This window comes from Lepus europaeus, chromosome 1 (genome assembly GCF_033115175.1).
Source record: "Lepus europaeus isolate LE1 chromosome 1, mLepTim1.pri, whole genome shotgun sequence".
NCBI lineage: Eukaryota > Metazoa > Chordata > Mammalia > Lagomorpha > Leporidae > Lepus > Lepus europaeus.
The window spans coordinates 32,531,615-32,548,497 of record NC_084827.1 but is presented as its reverse complement, the minus strand read 5'-3'; the positions used below and the strand labels follow the sequence as shown (position 1 = coordinate 32,548,497).

The 16,883-nt window shown below is 41.9% G+C and overlaps 1 protein-coding gene across 2 annotated transcripts in view; it reads left to right on the top strand.

Moving 5' to 3' along the window:
• MET (MET proto-oncogene, receptor tyrosine kinase) overlaps positions 1-12,718 on the top strand; it is a 124,251-nt gene extending 111,533 nt beyond the window's left edge. For both annotated transcript variants that reach the window (XM_062208292.1, XM_062208224.1), the window contains 3 exons: positions 503-668; positions 9,879-10,015; positions 10,121-12,718. In XM_062208292.1, the coding sequence (XP_062064276.1) occupies positions 503-668; positions 9,879-10,015; positions 10,121-10,331 (514 nt within the window). In that variant the 3' untranslated portion in view covers positions 10,332-12,718. The remainder of the gene's footprint in view (positions 1-502; positions 669-9,878; positions 10,016-10,120) is intronic.
• Positions 12,719-16,883: the final 4,165 nt, after the last annotated feature.

Genomic DNA, 16,883 nt, shown 5'->3' with positions numbered 1-16,883 from the left:
TTTCTTAGATGCTTTACTGTGTATCCTATTTTTGTTACCTCAGTGGTGAGCTATATGAATTTAATATACTAATTTAGCCTGAGAATGAAAAAGTACCCTCCATGTTTCCCATAAAACTGAGTATTGCTAATAAGTTGACAGGTGAAGATATGTGATTCCTTTGGGGAGTCAGTTGGTAGATTATGTTTGACAACCAAGGAAAACTGGGAGAAGAGGCAGTTTTATTGCTTCTCTAATTCTACATTAAAGCACAATGGAGTTTCTTATGTTTAACATTCATGAGTTCTAAGCCTGTTGAATTCATAATGGAAATGTCAAGCATCTTTATTGAAGAATTCCATTATAATTTAGTGTTAGGTCAGTAGAGGCCAGATGAGACACTCCTGTCAGGAGATATGGATTTCAGATACCAAAGTCACTTGCTGTATTCTGTAGATATTCAGCATTGCTGTAAATAATTCTGTTTCAGCCACCAGGAATAATTTTTTTGTCCATTCTGTAGGTTGGATGAAAAATTCACCGTCAAAGTTGCTGATTTTGGTCTTGCCAGAGATATGTATGATAAAGAATACTATAGTGTACACAACAAAACAGGTGCAAAACTGCCAGTGAAGTGGATGGCTTTAGAAAGTCTGCAAACTCAGAAGTTTACAACTAAATCTGATGTGGTAATGTACTGATCATCCCTGACTTCCTCCTCTTTTACTTTTATACCCAACTTTCTTTATAATTTTATGGCATCTCAATTTAAAAAAAAAAAAAAAACTAATTTTCAGCTAATTCCAGTTATCTTCATGTGTAAAACTGATGTTGGTTGTCTGCTGGATACCCCTAGGATATTTCCATAAATGTACTCTTTTATTAAAATCCATTTATTGAGTAGGGTACCATACTGGCTCCTTAGAAAGCCTGGAGGGGAACCATGAATGACCCCTGTCATCCAGGAGGCTATCAGTGATTTTGACACACAGTGGACTTGGGCTTAGCCCTCTCTCTCATAGCCCAAGGGCAGCAAGAATTCCACATTAGATCTGGAAGCTGTAGCTAAGGCAGGTCTGGCAGTGAGAGCATGATCCTTGCACCTGCCTGGAAAAGTGGCCTCCTTTCTCTGCGAAGATCATCCTCCTTTCACAGGCAAACTTCAGGCATGTACCTGAGCACTGAGGATGGGAGACACACTCATCAGCTCCACTGCATTGCCCTTATTACCTTATGGAGTTATATTGGTGCTTAAAATGAGCCTGAAGGGAAAAAAGGTTTGAAGTTGGGCAACTGATCAGATAGAAGTACCAATCCAGGTGAGGCCAAGGGTCTGGAGGGTACAAGCATCTCTAAATTTTAAAGAAGCAGTGCTTATCGGTTATTGGGCAGGTAGGGAGAGCACAGAGGGAGTTAGCAGAATAAGTTGAGAAAAATAGATTTATTCTAGATCATAGAGGTCCTTGAAAACCAAACCAGCACACCTGGAATTTATTCTCTGGCCATGGGGAAACATAAACATATAACGAGATTAGATTGCAGTCCTCTTCCTTCTGAGAGACGATGTGAGAGAAATAGAGGCAGAACGACGGAGAGGTAGAACTAGAAATAATGTAGAAACTGTAGGAGTGGAAAGGAACTGGTGAAAGGGGCATCTCAGAGGTATTATCCACGGTATTCACAAGAATTGATTAAAGTCAAAGATGAGCAAAGTTGTATGCCGGTGCAAGAACAAATATGTGACGACCAGGAGCAAAAAGCCGGAGCAGGAGAAAAAATGCTTAGGTCCTTGAATAAGATGGGTTAGACTTGGGAGAAGAATGTGCAGGCAGAGAGGTCAATCGGGCACTTGGAAGTTGGATCTGCAGCTTGTAGAAAAGGTATCTTAGCTAGGGCGGCCATGACAAAATACCATACACTAGATGACTTACATAGCAGAAATCTAACAGTTCTGGAGGCAAGAAGTCCAAGATCAGGTGCCAGCATGGTTCTTGGACTCTCTTTCTGTTTATAGATTGTTACCTTCTCCAGTGAAGCTTCTCTTCCTAACTTACAAATCATCGCCTTCTCTCTGAGTGCTTTTCACATGGCTGAAGAGCAAGAGACGCTCTTACAGGGGTGTTAATTCCTTCATGAGAGCCCACCCTTATGACCTCATCTAAACATGATTACCTCTCAAAGGCTCCATTTCCAGATACCATCATACTGGGGATTGGGATTTCAGCATATGAATTTCCAGGGGATATAGTTCAGTCCATAACAGAGGTCAAGTCTAGGGATATGTGCTTGAGAGTTTGAAAGTAATTATTCAGGAGAACCTACAGATGGGAAGTGAAAGAGAACAAAGAGGTAGATGGCCCAGGAGAAGGGACTACCATGAAAGCTAGAGGAAGAGAAAGTTTCTAGTATGATCAGCAGTGTCCGTTCCTCCTGGGTGCATCAGAAGAGTGACAAACAGATCATTCAGTCTAGATGTGCTGAGGAGTCTGGGCATGGAACGGAGTGAGGAGTACACTTAGTCTGTTCATAATGCAGAAGTCAACAAGACTGTGAATCTAAAAGTGCGCAAAGATTGACAACTGGGAAAGAAAAAAGTGGAAGCCCATGATATCAGCAAACAATGCAGGCAGAAAATAATGTTGGTGGAGGGTGTGGATTTGAAAAGATACAGGGTTGGCAGCTATTGAAAGATAATGAGATAGGGATCTGAATGCTATATTGGGAAGCAAGAAGTCAGCATACTCCTCCCTGTGAGTCAGCCAGAGCGAACACTGAGGCCATGTTCATAAGAGTTTTAAACAAACTGTAGTCTTCAAATGAAAGTCGACTTTCCATTCCTGTGAGGAGGTGGAGGGAACATTACAGAATAAATTGAGGTGACTGGATAAGTGTGTCACAGGTCATGGTGGAAGAATGCAACTTCCACATGCATTGATAAGACAAGGTGATAGTACACAGTGGAGCTGAATGTCTGGGGTTCTGATCCTGAAAGTTTCTGAAAGAGATGAACAAAGTGAGGGGCAGAAGGGGAAGTGAGGACAGGTTAGTGGTCATGGCAGGTGAAATGTAAGGTAAGGAGAATTAACCCAGCCTATAACACCATACTGTTTATTCAGGCCTGTTAGTCTGCCATCCAGAACCTGACTCAATTCTTAACAATGCAATAGTAAGAAGGCAAAATACTCCAGTTTTTTTAAATAGGCAAAATATTTGAATAGACATTTTACCAAAGATACATATGAATAGCTAGCTAATAAAGACATGGAATGAAAACATGTGCTCATATGAAGACATGTACATGAGTGATCACAGTAGTGTTTGTCTTAACAGCCAAAAACTGGGAGCAATCCTAACATCCATCAACTGGTAAGTGGACAGATAACATGTGGTATGTCTATACAGAGGAATACTGCCATTCAGCAGTATGAAGGAACTACTGATGCATGCTACAACATGTGGCAAACATTGTTAGGGGCAAGAAGGCAGACGCAAAAGATTTATGTTGGGTGATTCTCATTATAGGAAATTTCTAGCAAGAGGTCAAACTCTAGAGAGAACATACATTGTTAGTTGCCTGGGGCTGACAATGGGAGTGAGGATTGACTATAAATGGGTATAAGGGAACTTTCTGAAGTGTTAAATTGATTGTGGTAGTAGCTGTACAACTAAATAAACTTACTAAACATACCAACTTTAAACTTAAAATTGGCACCTTTTATAATCTGTAAGTTATACATCAGCAAAGCTGTTAAAAAGTATCTGATGAAATTTTGCATGTTCAAGGTAAGAGTTGGATTCTGAACGTTTTGACAGCCCCCACACACACCCTACTACCACACACACACATGGCACCACGGTCAGCACTTCTCACATAGCAACAGCCACTCAGAATCTTGACTGGAAATTTATACAAGCTTCTGTAGATGTGATGATGCTATTTCTGTCTCCCTGTTGTCGAAAGACACTGTGTCTTACTTTTTAAAGGCCGAACCTGAGTAATCTGTACACAGTGCTGCTTTGGCAAATGGTTACTTGTTGCATGGATAAATCTGCACAAAGATTCACTTTGAGAACATCACAGTCTTTTGGCAGTTTACGTGGCACATTTCCAAAAGCATGTCCCAAGCTGTATGGATGCTGAGGATCTACAAGCCAAAACTTGCCTGCTTATAGATAGTTTCTCATTCTAGCCAATGCTGGATGAAGTTCAGCTAAAGTCCCAATACTCTTTAAGTCAGTTAAATTGGAGTATTCCTACACTTGAAATTTCTCATACTATGTTTCATGCTGAGTGCAAGCTCTTTCCTTGGTCTGCACTTACTTCTCAAAAGTTCAGTCCAGCCAGCTTTTCTCAGCCCTCGTCCTGCCTCATCTTTCTGAAGCATTTTCTGTATCCACCACCCTTCCTTTGTCTTCTGGGACACTGCACCATCTGCTTTGTCTCCTGCTTCTCGCTGTGTTTTCTTTATCCTTGGTGCTTCTCTTTCTCTCACCTCCTCAGTATAGCTGTTCCTTATGAGTTTTGGCTTCCAGGGTCAGCCTCCCTCGACAATTGCAAGCATTCCAGCGACAAACAACTCTGCCCCTCTCTACCTGTGTGTCATCAGCAGCACAAACTTACCATGCTCAGAATCAAATTCTTTCCTGCCATGTTGGCATGTCTCATTTCCTGGTTTCTGATGATGGCATCACCATTGTACAGTTTACCCTACTGTCTTTTCAGTGTACCCTCCTTCAAGTATTGACCAAAGCATGCATTATGTAACAACCACCATCAGGACAGAGAAGAGTTCCTTCATCCCAGAACCTTGCCTTGTGTCTTTTGTCATCCCCTCTCCCTGTCCCCAGGATCTGCAAATCACTGATGTTTTCTGCCTCTATAGTTTTATTTTTTTCAAGAACATTATGTAAATGAAATCATACAGTCAGTCGCCTTTTGAGTTTGTGTCTTTTCACTTAATGTTTTGAGGGTTGTCCGTGTTGTATTGGTATTATTAATGTATCAGTCCTTTCTCAAGTTTGACTACTTTAGATATCCAACCTAGGTAGAATCACACAGCCTTCCTGTGGCTGGTTTGTATCACTTAGTTTAATGCTTTCAAGGTGTATCCATGTTGTAGCATATGACAAAGCTTTCTTTTTTTAAATTCTACATAATATATCATTGTATGTATGTACCACATTTTCTTTATTTATTTGCCTGTCGGTAGATATTTAGGTTTCTTTCACTTCTTGGCTATTGTGAATAGTGCTGAAATGAACATGGGTATGAAGATTCCTTTGAGATCATGTTTCCAGTTCTTTTAGATAAATACCCAGAAGTAGGATTGCTAGGCCATGATTTATATTTTAAATATTTTAAGGAAACTTCATACTGTTTTCCACAGTTGAATGGCTCTTTCCTTTTATTTCTGAGTCCATTGTACAGCTGGACCACATTTTATATATCCATTCACCAGTTGAAGGACATTTGAGGTCTTGGTGATTTTAGGCAATTAATTATATATAACTATAAATGCTGTGACATTTGCTTAAAAGTTTGTAGGTCAAAAATAATTTTTATTTAGGTTTTGTTAAATACCTAGAATTAAGACTCTAAAATATGTGTATGTCCACCTTTATCAGAAATTGCCCTCTTTTCCAAAATGTCTCTATCATTTTATATCCCTACTAACAATCCATATGCGTTCTATTTGTTGAGGATCCTCATCAGCACTTGTTATGGTCAATTTTCAAGGGTTTTGCCCTTCTATTAGGTTGTAGTGATATCTTATTTTCTTCTTAGTATTTGTTTCTCTAATGATTAATGACATTGAGCATCTTTTCATGTGCTTGTTTGCCATATCTGTGTCTCCTTCAGTGAAGTGTCTACTCAGGTCATTTGCCTATTTTTTTTTTTAAGTTTCAGAATTGATTTTCAGGCTTTTTAAATTGTTATGTGTTTGATTATATTTGAAAGGCAGAGAGAAAAACAGAAATCATTCATCTACTTATACCTGCCCAAAAGCCTGCAGTAGCTTGAGCCCAGCCGATCTGAAGCCAGGAGCCTTGAACTCCATCAGGGTTTCCCATGTGGGTGGCAAGGGCACAACTACTTGAGCCATCACCTGTGCTGCCTCTTAGGGTCTGCATTAGCAGGAAGCTGGAGTCAGAAGTGGAGCTGGAACTCCAACCCAGACACTCTGAGATGGGATGCATGCATATCAGTTGACATATAACACCTGTACCAAACAGCCACCTCCAGACTTTATTATTATTATTGAATTTTTAGGGTCTTTTATGCATTCTGAACATATGTATGTATTGGCAGATACATGTTTTTGCAAATACACTTTTCTACTCTGTGGATTGCCTTTTCATTTCTTTTTCTAATGTCTTTGCAAGAGCAGATGTTTTTAATTTCATTGAAAATTTAATCAGTTTACCAGTTGATGAGGTTTTATCAATATATCCTTTTTTCTCTTTTATCAATTCTGGTTTGTATTTATCTTCTCAACTTACCCACTCTTGAATGTTACATTTTCTAGTCTCCACCCCTCACTTATCTTGGCAGTGACCCCTTCTGTCATTTTGTACAGCTTTTTCCAACCATCTCTGACATCTCATCGCTGCTCTGGTCCTCACCTTGGCTAAAGATGGGCAGAGAGCCTTCAGATGCGCTCATTGCTCAGACATCCCAAATGACTGGGCCAGTGCCACACAGTACACATGAATGACCGAGCTCCCTTGTCTTGAAAGTAAAAGCGACCTGCTGCTGTTGTTCCTAGTGCACACTCACGGTCTGCCTCTCCCCCACTGTACCCACATCTTTCCCCTCAGCCCCACACATATCCCAGCTTCTCTCTTGCTGGTCTGGGTCATTCTCTTTCATGCCTCCTCCTCCCACAGTGCTGTCAGTCACAAGCGCTTTTGTGGGAGTTTGGGATGCAAACAGGACAGTGTTTTCCTTAGAAACGGCCTCCCTCTCCCCTCCCCAGTGCCAGGAGTCCCACAGCTCTCCTCTGGGACTCGGTTACTACCCGATCTTACAACTCCCTGGAGACGGACTCACCTCTTCCCTCTTGTTTGAGGAGTTCATCTCCAAACTTACGGGTAGCCTAGGCTATCAGTGAGAGAGACTTGATCAGAACTTCACTGCCTTCTCAGAACTTTGGTTTCTTTATTTTTAAAACATCGATGAAGCCAGTTACATTGCAGAGTTGTTATAAGGATGAAGTAAGATAATATTTTTAAAGGGTATGACTCCCATGCATGCCTTGTTATATGACAAATAGTCTTCTACCTCCCTGATTCAGGAGTGTAACCTCATAGGCTCCTGTGCTGCATGTGTTACCGTTCTGAATCAGAGACCTCCTAAGTGGCCTCTGTATTGTGGATCACCATGTTCTTTTGTCTTCTGCATACAGAGTATTTATAGATGTAGTCTCCAGGAGCACCAAGTCAAGTCCCCTCACTTTCAGTTTAACCTACCTGCAACATTTAGAAACTCCACCGCATAGACATATTTCAACTTTATCTCTAGTCCTCATGCAGTGGAACCTATAGTGCTCACAGTTCAACAAAAACACATGTGTCCTCTTGCCCTTGGGGTCACTTCCTCCATCTGGAGCACACTTTCTGCCTGCATGCTCCACGTGCCCAGAAAACACATCCCCCCTGCTCCTCTAAGACCCGCCTTCTTGTCACCCTTCCTGAAGCCTTTCTCAGCACCTCACTGTTATCTTTGACTTTTCCCTGTGTCACAATCACTATCTTACTGATCTGTATAACAGCTTTCTGCACAATACTCTTTTTTTTAAAGATTTTTATTTATTTGAAAGACAGAGTTCAGAGTTACAGAGAGAGGTAGAGACAGAAAGGTCTTCCATCTGCTGGTTCACTCCCCAGATGGCTGCAATGGCCGGAGCTGCGCCGATCCGAAGCCAAGAGCCAAGAGCTTCCTCCGGGTCTCCCATCCTCTACTGTTATCCTAGGCCATAGCAGAGAGCTGGATCAGAAGTGGAGCAGCAGGGACTAGAACCGGCACCCATATGGGATGCCGGTGCCTCAGACAAGGGCGTTAACCCGCTACGCCACAGCACCAGCCCCACAATACTTTTTTTTTTTAAATTTATTTATTTATTTGAAAGTCAGAGTTACAGAGAGGCAGAGGCAGACAGAGAGAGGTCTTCCATCTGCTGGTTCACTCCCCGGATGGCCACAACTGCTGGAGCTGTGCCAATCAAAAGCCAAGAGCTTTTTCTTGGTCTCCCACGAAGGTGCAAGGGCCCAAAGACTTGGGCTATCTTCTTCTGCTTTCCCAGACCATAGCAGAGAGCTGGATAGGAAGTGGAGCAGCCAGGACTTGAACCAATACTTATATGGGATTCCAGTACTGCAGGTAGTGGCTTTACCCACTATGCCACAGCACCGGCCCCTGCACAGTACTCTTACACTTGTTCAAGCACCCCTGGACCTGTTCCGTAACTTGGGCAGTAACCTAATTGTACATGATCGAAGTTCAATAAATACTCATTAGATAGAATTGAATGCTTTGAAGGTTAACCCAGTGACAAGTGAATCACAAGGTTTTTCAGGCTATGGCAGCCTTTGAAGGGCTGAATTAGATAGCAAAGTTATCTAGCACCCTCCCCCACCCCCAGGAGTGGAGGGGGAGGTTTTGTGGTTTGTGATTGGATCAAGCCAGTCCGTGGCCTTAAGCAGTTCTTGCACTTGGGCAAAAAGGAAAGAGCCATTAGCAGAAATTTGTATCAGCAACTCCCATCTCTACCTAGTTTCTTTCTTTCAGTCGCAGTTTATTGTCCCGGCAGAGTATTACACTACCCTTGCCTCTTAATTTTATAATTTCCTGTTCTACCTGTCTAGTTTGGATTCTCTTTCTTCTCCAGGTTTCTTTTTCTTTCTTTCTCTCTTTTTTTTTTTTTCGGGGGGGGGGGGTGCTTCATCTCTTCCCCCATATACTTCTTTGCCTTGGAGTAGCCTGAGAGTGTTGCTAAGCAGGAACTGACTTCCTGGGCCCTCTGCACAGGGGCACCAGCACATGCTGGCTTACTCTCCTTGTGTGTCAATCTCACCTTGGCATGTGTCCAGGGAGAGATAATCTTTCTGTCTCATCCATTCTGAGTAGAATGCTTGAGAGCAAGAAAATGCATATTTAGTGAAGTTCAGTAAACCCAGCAAGACCCAAGGGTCAAGAACTGTTAAATGTTTGTCCCAGTGTGAATTCAGATGTATTAACGAATGTCTAGCAAGTCACGTAACCTCTCCGTGTCCTTGTGGTCTTGCTATCAAGTGCTCATGCAGCTGGTTTATATTAATCTAGGACTTCAACATTTCCAAATCACGGTTCTACTGAAATTAGTGTTCAATAGGGGTCTTGTTGTCCAGCAGTCTTATTATTTATGGTTTTTACTAACACTGATTTAGATCTTCTCTTTTAACAGCATTTAGATTAGATAGGGTTACATTTCTTAAAGAGTGTTTACATTCACTTTGAAATCTCACAATTTAAATTCTGGAAGGTGTCCTTTATCTTCTACTACTACCAATCTAAGAATGTAGTAAAGCTATGGGAAGAGAAAAGGAGAGAAGTGTGTTGGTGCTTTGATCATACAAGGGAAAAGTTGGAAACTATACTAACTCAAGGAAATCCTAACCGTCATGTACATCCAGCTGTTCTTTTTGAAAACTTTACATTTATTTATCATCTAACCTTATCCAATCCAATTATCCCTGAAAGCTACAGCTTAATAATCGCTCTTAAGAAAACTTTTGTCTCAAACAGCAGTCGTGATGAGTATGTTAAGCCAGCGTTCATTACCAACCCTGCTGATTTCCATTTGGAATTGAGTGGTCACACACTTATCTCATCTGGATTCTCCTCTTCCTCATTTGACTAGTGGTCCTTCGGCGTGCTCCTGTGGGAGCTGATGACAAGAGGAGCCCCACCTTACCCTGATGTGAACACCTTTGACATAACCGTGTACCTGCTGCAAGGCAGGAGACTCCTGCAACCCGAATACTGCCCAGATGCCTTGTAAGTAGGAATTCTGCCAGGACCCTCTGTCCCTTTTATAGTCTTGACTTTCACAGACATGCTTGCCTCCTTGGGGATCTCTCACAGCATTTCCTTCCGAAACAGGTACGAAGTGATGCTAAAGTGCTGGCACCCTAAAGCCGAAATGCGCCCGTCCTTCTCAGAACTGGTCTCCAGGATCTCTGCAATCTTCTCTACTTTCATTGGGGAGCACTATGTCCACGTGAATGCGACTTACGTGAACGTGAAATGTGTGGCTCCCTATCCTTCCCTGTTGTCCTCGCAGGATAACGTGCACAGCACAGTGGACACGTGATGCCTGGATACGTCACAGTCCTATCCAAGCAACAGCCGTACTTTCTTCAACAGTTCTCACTGCCTGGCCTTTGAAGGGTCATCAAATGTTTTTTAGCTTTTTGATTTTTGAATTTTGCCAAAATTGCACCATGAGAGGACCTTGTATTGTTATTTGCATTTCTGGGCCATAAGGAATTTCTCATCTGACAGAGCATCAGAACCAGAGGCTTGGTCCCCCAGACCAATGACCAGCAGCAACCCTATAGTTAGGATCACACTCCTGTCCCACTGGAGTCCAACCCCTGAGTTCTGAATTGAATGTTTTAAAAATCAGAGGCCCACCTGGTTTTCTGTGGGGAACTACTATGGATTTGAGGGCTCCTGGGTCACAGAAAATTCAGAAGAAGTGGTAATGTTCAGGACAATTGTGGCAGCCCAGGAGCCTACACCTCGTTTAGAATTTCCACATTTCCAAGAACTTTTGTCTGCTGTACGGTCACTAGCCTTTCTCCTTGCTGACGTTGTCATTCGCCTATTAGGCAAACATTCCCTTTTAAACTTTTGTACACACATTCTTTTTGTTGGAGGACTATCTGGAGGCAAAGACTTTCATCAGAGTTTCAAAATAGCATGACATGGGGACATTCATATGTTGTACATAGATGTCATAAAGAATATCTTCATAAAATAGCCTAATCACAGGGAAATATTTAGTTGTCATTTAGAAATCAACTGTTTGAGGGGCTGGCACTATGGCATAGTGGGTAAAGCCGCCGCCTGCAGTGCCAGCATCCCATATGGTGCTGGTTCAAGACCCCACTGCTCCACTTCCAATCCAGCTCTCTGCTGTGGCTTGGGAAAGCAGTAGAAGATGGCCCAAATCGTTGGGCCCCTGCACTTGCATGGGAGATCCAGAAGAAGCTCCTGGCTCCTGGCTTCAGATCAGCTCAGCTCAGCTCCAGCTGTTAACGGCCATCTGGAAGTGAACCAGCAGATGGAAGATATTTTCTCTCTCTCTCTCTCTCTCTTTCTCTCTCTGTCTCTCTATCACTCTCTCTCTATCTCTCTCTATCTCTGTCTCTATCTATCTCTATCTCTGCCTCTGCCTTTCTGTAGCTCTGCCTTTCAAATAAATAAATACATTTTTTAAAGAAAAATCAACTGAGAAAATCATGTTCTGATCTAATGAATGTGGACATTTAGATGTTTTGTAATTTCTTAAATGATGACTCAAAACAAGTCATTTGTGGTGATAAATATCTTCAAAGGTAACTCCACGTGTATTTAAAGCAAAATACATCCAAGGAAAAGATTCATTGGCTCCCATCACAACCCCTTATGTAAAACAAACAGTGGATAGACTAGAAATACCTGGCCTCCTACTCAGGTGGCAACTTCTCACCTCACAAATTGAAAACAAGACTTCCCGTTTTGTAATAAGACATGTTTTGTCTTAAGCAAAACATATCTTAGAAACAAACAAAAAAGATAACTGAAAATTCTAGCTATTTTACCTGGATGAATATTTACTCTAAGCAAGACTATTGTGGCATTTTGTCCTGTGGAATTTTGTGCTTACTACTGTATAGTGCATGTGGCATAGGTTACTCCTAACTGGTTTTGTCGATGTAAACATTGAAAGTATTATATTTTTATAAAAATGTTTATTTTTAATGATATAAGAAAAATTTTGCTAGGCCACAAAAATACTGCACTGTGAACATTTCAGAGAAGGTATGTCAGACTCAGATTAATAATCTCATGGTTTTCAATGGCTGTAAATGGTGATAAGGAAATGTACTGATTGCCAGTACACCCCACCCTTATTACATCACCAGGACTTGAAGCCAAGGGTTAACATAGCAAGCTACAAAGAGGGTGTGTTATGCTGAAACCCAATAGTTGAGTTTGGCTGTTGTTGCAGGAAAATGATTGCAACCAAAAGTTCTTTGACAATGGTGGGCAGACACAAGGAGTTGTACTGCAGAGATGTTTCACTTCTGATGTTACTATTTCATAAATGTAAAGAATAATACTCGTGCACAGGGCATTGTAAACGTTGGATGTCAGCAAAGGGAAATCTGCTGTGCAGAAAGAAGTATCTCTTCCCAAGGTGGAGAGAATGGATGCACCAGGAACCAAAAGAACTTGTGGAAGCCACCCACCAGTGGAACTGCACCCTGTATATACTTGCTTGAAAAAACTGCAATGTGAAAATCATGTTTGCTATTTATCATTTGTCCTTAGGTTAATGTGTTTGGACAGATCTTGAGAGTAAGTGACTCTTCCAAGAACTAGATACTTGTCACTGCCTATATTTGCAGTTGAGCTGAATGGTACTTTGTATTGTTATTAGTTGTTGTCCTGATAAATCATATGATTAAAATAAAGTAATGTAACATCTTGTGTACTGAGAGTTTGTTATTGCTAGTCATGCTTCATTACCTACATCATTTACATAATGAGAGAGTAAGCCAATGACGGATTTCTCCTGGATCCATCAAGCTTCTCCATTTCTGAGAACCTTAGTCAACACAAGGCATAGGCAACGGTTAATAATACCTGAATCCTTGAATCTGAGGAAGCCACTGTCTAAGGGTGATTTGCACTTAGGTCTCAAATTACCTGCATTCTTCTGACAATCTTTCAACTTCCACATCACCTGGTTCCTATATTAGCATCCTGTTGTTCTCTGGCACCTGTGTATGCACACAACGTGTGTCTTTGGGCCAGAATATATAATCAGGGACCTGCTATCCCATGCTAGGCACAGACACATACTCAGATGCCAGTTAGAGAGGTCAGAGATTGGCTTTCTTGCCCCCTCAAAACTACCCTTTTCACCTGCCCAGCTACCCATCTGTCAGGAGCTCCCAGTTGGCAGAAAACCTTCAGGTTATCTGTGTGTGTGTGTATGTGTGTGTTTGTCATGGTAAAATAATTCAGAGGTGATGCTCAGTCATATAGGAATGGTGTAGCACTTTGAAGAAATGTGATTTTTAAAAGAACCCAAGATTAAACCGATGTCTAATAAATACAGCAGGGGTTTATGCTTTCCTGAGAAAGAACCCAACCCCTGTACCTAGCCAGACTTCCCCTAAGCCAAACGATGCATTTCCACAGGAAGTTCAGTCAGACTGTGTGCCCCATAAGGATAAGAACCTGTCGTATTGAAATCCCTAATATCTGGCACTTAGTAAAGCCTCAAATAATTGCTGAACTGAAACAGCATTTTGTTATCCTCACTCGATCTCTTTAAACCACCTCAGAGACAAGTAGTGCCTGTGTAGCTCTCGTGTTTGGTGAGCACTGACATGGGTTGGGATAGAAGGACTTAGCTCTTGGCAAAGATTTGTGTGATGCTCTGAATTCTTAATTACCACGGAATTTTTCATTCTGTAATTGCTGTAGGCATTACTTACATTTTTATTCCTTGACCTATTATGGCAGATTTCACCCTTCAACATGAAGAAGAGATATTAAACCTATAAAAATATATCAGATATCTGAGTGCTGACATCTCATATTGTTAATCTAACAATTTAGTTCAGGAAACAAGTTGGCATTATATAGGAAATTGATGTGTATTTTTTTTTTTGACAGGCAAGAGTGGATAGTGAGAGAGAGAGACAGAGAGAAAGGTCTTCCTTTGCCGTTGGTTCACCCTCCAATGGCCGCTGCGGCCAGCGCATCACACCGATCCGAAGCCAGGAGCCAGGCACTTCTTCTGGTCTCCCATGCAGGTGCAGGGCCCAAGCACTTGGGCCATCCTCCACTGCCTTCCCGGGCCATAGCAGAGAGCTGGCCTGGAAGAGAGGCAACCGGGATAGAATCCGGCGCCCCAACCGGGACTAGAACCCGGTGTGCCGGCACCGCAAGGTGGAGGGTTAGCCTGTTAAGCCACGGTGCCGGCTAGAAAATTGATTTGTATTTTTTCAAAGATATATTTATTTATTTGAAAGGCAGAATTATAGAATGAGAGAGAAACAGGTATCTTCCATCTGCTAGTTTACTCCCCAAATGGCTGCAACAGACAAGGCCAGGCCAGGCCAAAACCAGGAGTCAGCAACTTTCATCCAGGTCTCCCGTGTGGGTGCAGAGGCCCAAGTACCTGGGCCATTTTCAGCTGCTTTCCCAGGTGCATTAGCAGGGAACTGGATTGGAAGTGGAGCAACTGGGACTTAAATCGGCACCCATATGGGTTGCCTGCATTGCAAGCGGCAGCTTAACGTGCTTTGCCACAATGCCAGCCCCTGATTTACATTGTATTTTCTTTGATTCAACAAATATTCATCAAGCACCTTTGTCAGGAATACAGTGAGGTAATGGGGATATAAAAATAAACAGTCCCTCCTGTCCCAAGGAACTTAATAGAAGAGACCAAAAAAATTATATACTTAGTGAATACTAGAATAATACATTCCTTAGATCTGTAAAATGTCAGAGAGACGTTACAGCTCTGCATTGGCCAGTGTTGCGGCATAGTGGGTAAAGCTGCCACCTGCAACAACATATGGACACTAGTTCAAGTCCCAGCTGCTCCACTCTGATCCAGCTGCCTGCTGATGTTCCTGCCTCCATGTGGGATACTAGGATGGAGTTCTTGGCTCCTGGTTTCAACCTGGCCCAGCCATTGTAGCCATTTGGGAACTGAACCAGCAGATAGAAGATCTCTGTCTCACTCTCTTCTGTAATTTTTCCTTTCAAATAATTAAATAAATCTTTGTAAAGGAAGAGAAAAAGAAAAATATAGGCTCTTGGGCAAATAGACCAAGCCTTGATTCAGTGTGGGCAACATACTGAACTCTAATCCTGTTTCCTCACTTGTTATGTAGGTATGCCTGCTTACTTCAAAGTTATTTCAGGACTAAACACAAGTGTGTGAAGGCTCCTAGCACAGCATGGTTACTTACTGATTGTGATATTCTTATCTTCACCTTGGGCAGTAAAAGCCCATGTAAATAAAGGTAGCCTGTGATTGGCTGAAAGAGAAATTAGGCCTTTACAGATGTCTAAACTCAAATCCTTGCCCTATTCTTCACCTCACACTTGGATTATGCAGTACACAGCTATGATTCTTCAGCCTAGAGCTTGGATAAGATAGAGTGGGAGATGAGAAGAGTGACAAGACAGTGGCACCATGTCCCTGAGTGCAAGATACCTGAAGGATACCTCCATCCCTTTCTCTGAAATCCCTGCTGTTCCTTGGATCACTTCTGCAACAACTGGTTTCCTTTGTTCTTGGTTAACCTTCAGGCCTATAATACACAACACACAGGGAAGAGAGCAATCTAAATTTCAGGATGTTGTGTGAAGATGCAATGGTAAGGGTCGCTTTCTTAGTATCATGTCTAGAGAGTTTTATGATGCTTTACTTAATGATTATTCAATTTGGGGAAAAGTAGAATAAATACAAGATTGTTTTAGTTTTATGACGTGTGTTTGAAAGATAAAGAATGCTTCATGGACAGTCTAATCTATCCAGATGACCAAATACAACTCATTTTTGTGGCACCATAGACAGTTTCAGGACATAGACGGGTATGCAGACATTATTCTCCAAAGGAAGAAATGCTTCTTGCTGCTTCTCTGCTTCATACTTGATATTTTCTTCAGGACTGTCTCAATTCTCTATCTATCAAAACACTAGAAAAAGTGTCAGTCATAAACTAATGAAATATTTCAGTTGGTGAATGGAAGGTAATAAAATAGAGCCTTGCCCAAACTGTCCTTTGCTGTAAATTACACCAGAGGTCTCGATTACATCAGCCAAAGGTATTGATCACAATGCTGAGAGGTTTATAACTACTCTTGACTTACTGTGTGACCTGGAGCAGAAATCCAGGAAAATCACAAGAGCATCTCTTTGGTTAAGAGAGAGAGAGAGAGAGAGAGAGAGAGAGAGAAAGGAAGAAAAGAAGGAAGGGAGGGAGGGAAAGAAAAAATGAAAAAAAAACCATCATTAATACATTGCTGTCCAACTAATGCTGTGTTGGAGTCAAAGCAACTCCACATATCTAACAATCATATAGAAGGAGTCTGTCTTCTCCCTTTTCTCCAGTGGATGTTTCTGAGTTACTCTGATTAATGTGTTTTCCTTGTTATCAATTAAAATATATAGATTTTTAAATGCTAATATGATGTATTCACATACAATTAGCATTCAAATATCTCCCAATCCATTTTTACTATTATCAAAATCATTATTATTAATTAGTAAAGAATTAGAGTTCCCCACATAGACCAATTTAGAATAAAGTTCAAGGGTCCAGCACTCTGGTGTAGTAGGTGAAACCTCTGCCTGCAGCACCAGCATCCATATGGGTTTGTGTCACAGCTGCTCCTCTTCTGTTCCAGCTCTCTGCTATGGCCTGGGAAAGCAGTGGAAGATGGCCCAAGTGCTGGGGCTCCTGCAGCCATGTGGGAAACCAGGAAAAAGCTCCTGGCTCCTGGCTTTGGATTGGCCCAGCTCTGGCTGTTGTGACCATTTAGGGAGTGAAACCAGCAGGTGGAAGACCCCACCCCCACCCCTTTCTCTCTGTCTCTCCCTCGATAACTCTGTCTCAAATAA